The 5,314-nt window shown below is 41.4% G+C and overlaps 2 protein-coding genes across 2 annotated transcripts in view; one reads left to right on the forward strand and one right to left on the reverse strand.

Annotated features, from left to right (window-relative positions):
• LOC104739494 overlaps positions 1 to 2,156 on the forward strand; it is a 12,193-nt gene extending 10,037 nt beyond the window's left edge. Inside the window, exon 3 of the mRNA XM_010459870.1 lies at positions 14 to 2,156. Within this exon, the coding sequence (XP_010458172.1) occupies positions 14 to 1,975 (1,962 nt within the window). The 3' untranslated portion in view covers positions 1,976 to 2,156. The remainder of the gene's footprint in view (positions 1 to 13) is intronic.
• LOC104739495 (lysine-specific demethylase JMJ25-like) overlaps positions 2,209 to 5,314 on the reverse strand; it is an 11,846-nt gene continuing 8,740 nt past the window's right edge. The window contains exons 8-15 of the mRNA XM_010459871.2: positions 4,145 to 4,705; positions 3,736 to 4,068; positions 3,262 to 3,633; positions 3,095 to 3,164; positions 2,931 to 3,016; positions 2,724 to 2,843; positions 2,551 to 2,621; positions 2,209 to 2,447 (exon numbers count right to left, since the gene is read on the reverse strand). Coding sequence (XP_010458173.1) covers positions 2,324 to 2,447; positions 2,551 to 2,621; positions 2,724 to 2,843; positions 2,931 to 3,016; positions 3,095 to 3,164; positions 3,262 to 3,633; positions 3,736 to 4,068; positions 4,145 to 4,705 — 1,737 coding nt within the window. The 3' untranslated portion in view covers positions 2,209 to 2,323. The remainder of the gene's footprint in view (positions 2,448 to 2,550; positions 2,622 to 2,723; positions 2,844 to 2,930; positions 3,017 to 3,094; positions 3,165 to 3,261; positions 3,634 to 3,735; positions 4,069 to 4,144; positions 4,706 to 5,314) is intronic.

A 5,314-nucleotide genomic window follows, 5' to 3' on the forward strand; every position in this document is an offset into this window, starting at 1 on the left:
TATATATTTACAGGTCTCAAAGTCATTTGCTGAAAGTAATATCACTCTGGAGAACTACGTAAACGAAGTGAAGAATCTTGTGGGTCTCAGTCTTCTGGTAGACGCTGTGGCGATTGGTAAAGAAAAAGAAGATCTCACGGTTCCTACATCAACACCAATGAAGACCAAACCATGGTTCACGGTTTCTTCGAAACCTTCTTCGGTACCAGGCGTAGGGGCTTACAATTCACTCACATCTGCTGCCATAATAAAACAATTAACTGGCAGTTCACGTCTGAGCAAAGCCCGTTGCAATGATATATTCTGGGACGCCGTATGGCCACGTTTGCTAGACAGTGGATGGCGTTCAGAGCAGCCTGAGGATCGGGGTTATTTAAGATCCAAGGATTACATTGTTTTCATTGTCCCTGGCGTGGAAAAGTTTTCAAGACAGGAGCTTGTCAAAGGCTATCATTACTTTGATTCCATCAGTGATATTCTAACAAAGGTTGTTTCAGAGCCTGAGCTTATTGACATTGAAACAGGAGGGGAGATCAGAGAAGCCACCGCTGCAGAGAATTCTCCTGACCAATCAGATGAAGAGTTTTCTCGGTCTGATAGTCAGATACACCGTTACCTCAGGTCTCCATTTTCTAACCGTGAAACTCTGGGAATGAACTTCACTGTTGTGGACACTAGTTTGGCTGCTGGAGGAGGGAAGTTGTGTGATTTACGATATCCTAATGCAGTGTCTCTAGTTTCTGAGCCAAAGACTCGACTAGGAGATAAATATTCTTCTGCGCCCCTGGACAATCAGAATGTGGAAAAGTCTGAAGTAAGGCCTCTAGATACCAAGAATCAAGTGGATGACCAAGTGCGATTAACGATTATTGATACGAGTATAGACCACTGCGAAAAGTTATCTGGCTTTAGGAGATGGAGACCTTTACCAAGTGACGTCACAAAAAGGGATTATGTTGGGGATGATTCTGCTATAAAGGAAGAGAAGACTTTTGAGAAGGTGAAGGAGCCATCAAAGAGGTTGATTAAGCAGAGGCCTACCCCTCCAACAGAAACCAAGCATCATTCAGTAAATTCTGCACCATATATGAAGCGCAGACGGCTCAGTGCTTGCATTTCAAGAGAAAGTCCAGTCTCCAGACATTTACCGGGGGATGACACAAAAAGGACTGGTTGTCTTGAATCAGAGCAGCAAGATCTACGTGCAGTCCAACACCAAAACAGCACTGGTGAAGAGATGAAGCAGGACAAAGAGACATATGAAACCGTGTTGTTGGTTGAGCAAATGAACTTGAAGTCTGATCAACCAAACAAGACTGGAGCTGAGCCGTCTTCTTCGCTTGTTGAGATTCAAGAAACATCAGAGATTGAACCAAGCGGGTTAAATTCTATCTCCAGGCGGGTTAAACTCTGTTCAGTGACAGAGCCAGAAGAAAAACGGGCTTCTATTGATGTGGAACAAAAGCAAGCAGTTGAGCTCCCTTCTACTACTAATAGATTTACTTCCAATGATCTGGAAACTACTCAAGAACTGGGTTCATCTGAACAACGCCGCGACCAACAGAGTAGTACAGATGTTCCGAGAAGACAGAGCACAAGAAAACGACCACTGACCACTCGGGCACTGGAAGCTCTTGAATCCGACTTTCTTACAAGCAAGAGAATGAAAAGCACGAGTAAACCGGAACCGAGAAAACGCGAAAGTTCAACAAAGAAAAAGCGCTCAGCTAAAGCGGGTAACGGAAATGGGAGTGCAGATTTGGAGCACAGAGGAGAAGCTAGAAGCAGTCTTGTAAAGAAAGCACCAACAAGTAAGCCCTTGGATCAAATAGAGGATTCAAAACCTAGCTATCTTGTCAATGAAGCAAGAGCTGAGAGTAAGGCTCTGGATCAAGGACAGGTTTCAAAGCCAGTCCAAACTGAATACCCTAAGCTTCCACCGATTGTGTTGAAGTTTCCATTCAGGCGTGGCTAAGGAGCTTCAGGAACGTAAGTCTGAGAGTTTTGAAAGTTGGGTGTGCAAAGATTATTTATTGGTCTTGCTGAAGAATAAATGTGTACAGAAGAAATATTTATTTTATTTCAAACCCTTTGCTATATTCTTATTATTTCTATTATTAGTCAGAAGTAATGTTTCTATTATTGATGGCTTGGGAGGTATTTGAAGAAACTTTTCATATGGTCAACAATATCCAGAAAAAATAACTGGACTAATAATGATGGTTATGAATATTTATGAAGCATGATATACACAGTCATAGATACATACAAACCCTGTATAGTAGTAGTCTAAACTAAATTCACAACAGTGATTTTTATACTACTATACAAATCTTGACTGATTTAAGTTCAGCTGGTTTGCTGCGGCCGGCTTGATTGCCTTGTCCAAGTTGCGAGAGACTGCTTTGGTTAAGTTAGGGTCCTCAAAACCAAGCTCTGCTCCAAATCTTTTGCAGCCATAAAATAGGAACCAAATTAAAAACATTGTCAGTTCAAAATTCACTTCACACTCCTTAGATTAGTTTTTGGCTTAAATTTTGTCTGACTTACTTTGGATCCAAGACCAGTTTCTGAACATCTTTGATGGCTGAGCTAGCTGCGTATAGCGATATCTTTCCAATCTGATATTAAAAACCCAAACCAATTTCCAAGGTTTTCAGAACTCAAGGCACCGAGATGGTAAATGGTTTGTTTTAAAGAAAGTTGGAATAAAAGTTTTTTACCTCTAAAATCTGAAGTTTAGCCTCGTGGTCGTTCGGTAAACACCTGATTTCTTCAGCTAGCCTTGCTGACTCTCCAACGCTTTCAGGGCACACGAAGTCGAGTGCCACCTGAACATTCGACTGATTGTATACATGTGAACAAAATATAGTAAGAGCAATGGACTAGAAACTCGGTGGATTTGATGTCTTGTAGAAAAATAATTTTACCTGAAGATTCCTCATTTGAAACGGACATCCAGCCGGAATGAAGATAGCCTCACCACGATGTTGCTCAAACGTCCATGGCTCAACTCCTGAAACATAGTAAGAGTCATCCCTCAGGCTTCCATGCAATAAGCCTTTGGAATTAGAAAGGGTTTATTTTTTCATACCAAACTCGTCCTTTAGTTGTCTCTTGTGTTGTTCATTTAAGAACGATCCTTCATACAACGGGCGTGACACCTGAAACCAGCGTAAACAAACTAGGAAACTCAATCATTCGACATAAAAAAATATGACTTTCACATTTAATGTAGTTAATTTAACAGATAAGACTCACAAAATCAGTCTGAACATTATCAGGCTTCTGTAATGTTCTCTGCAAATACTCGGCCAGCTTTGGGACGTCTTGGCGTCGAAAGACATCCCACTGGGCTCCTCCTGCACATGAAGACGTGCAAGGAGAGTCCATGTTCTGATCGAGATCCATTTTGTCCTCTGGATTTACAGTCAAGATCATCTCGGATTCATTCTTCTCAGTATTCACTCCACCAAGTGATAGATCATGTAACTCTCCGTCCCTTAATTTTTCCTCAGGGATAGGAAGTGACTCATTTTCGTCCATCTTCTGGTCGGATTCTCCTGGATCGGGATTTGTCTCTCTCACTCTTTCAACTGTTGTTACTTCAGATGTGTGCACCAAGAGGTATACCTGATTAGAAGAATCTTAGTTGACCTAACATAACCAGTTTCCCATATCAACCAAAATAAGACAAATGAGATAAATTGTTTAACCAGGAGCTGAGTAATGTACCATGTCACACATGCTGTAGTGAATATTACTAGTCAATGAATCAGCAGCATCAATTTCTCGGTATGTCCCACAAGACACGTAAATCTTTGGACCTGCATCGTTTTGGAGCGAGTAATGAGGCAACTTGGCTGCCACGTTCAGAAGGCCTAACCGGGGATGTATGTACTCGAGAAATGGAAATCTTCTGATAAACTCTGGTCTTTGGTAGAAAATAAACTCCTCAGAAGCACTTGGGGTCGGCCAGTCCTTCAACTTCCACAATAAGGGAAGACCTGTCTCTTTGTTCTTTCCATCTCTATATGCTTTTGTAAACTCTCCAAGTCTTACATCAACCTGTGAACATGAACACTAATGAATCTCTGACGCAACAATATAAAGATATGATCATATGAAGAACAAAGAAATTTACCTCTGACCCATCCAAGCAATTTATGGCCTTCAAGAATGGATCATGTTCTCTCAATTTCTCCTCGGAAATCTCGTCTATATCCCTCCAAATAGTCTCAGGATCCCACCTAGAGCAAGATGAGTCATCAAGTACCTTTCTAACAGTAACAAGCCGACCATCTGCCCATTGTTGCTCAAAATTAGCTACTCCATCAGATTTGATCGTTTCAAGCGACGGGCTGTACACGTAATTGTCATCGCTCTCTTCTCTCTCAGCAAATTTTCGGAATCTGGAGTCACACAATTCAAGGTTCCGAAGATCAGATACTTTGCAGCCGTTAACAATCTCCTCAGCATTTTTCACAAGCTTTGCAACCCAATTCATCTTGAAAATGCGAGCGAGGTTCAAAGAATGGGAACCGCAGCCTCCATACTCCTTAGGGGGGCAGGGGATGCTCCCATCACCATTGGCTTCCCACTCAGGAAACTTGTCTGAAAAGTTTAGCTTTAGTTTAGGAACTCTTGTTATCTCTCCTATGATTTGATTAGTTCCACTGATCTCAACTGAAGACTCTTCCCGTAGATCTTGACAGCATCTCAGGCACAGGTCATATGAGCAGGTCGAACAATGACGGTAGTAGTCAACCACTGGTATCCGACACACGTTGCTGCGAGAAACAAAATATCAATAAGAACATGTATAATAACAAGTGCCAACAAGAGATAGTTGTAATATTTAAGTTGTTTAAGATAGAATATTTTAGTCAAGTAAGAAGAAGGGCATGTAAGAGAGATCATAAGTACCAGCACATCTGCTCATCTGCTTTCAATCTTGCCCTGACAAGATCAATCTCAGCTCCTATAGAATAGAACAAACTAATGTTAGCCGCAAAGGATGTTAGTAGTAAATAAAATTCATTAACTATCACTGTAAATAACTCGTCTCACCACGAAGCCTCTTCTCTAGTTCTACTTCTGCACATTGTTCAAGATGGATCTGCTTTATCACTGGAAGGACAGCTGATAATAGACGATAAAGATACTGCAACTTCTCCAAAACAGGTATCTCCCGGATCTGTACCTGCAGTATTTCACAGAGAGCCATGTCATGGTCCTAAACTTCCAAAACCCCAAAAAAGGTAGCAATGTTTTGAATCTACGGATATAGATTACAAGATCACACCTTTATTGT

This window comes from Camelina sativa, chromosome 14 (assembly GCF_000633955.1).
Source record: "Camelina sativa cultivar DH55 chromosome 14, Cs, whole genome shotgun sequence".
Lineage (NCBI taxonomy): Eukaryota > Viridiplantae > Streptophyta > Magnoliopsida > Brassicales > Brassicaceae > Camelina > Camelina sativa.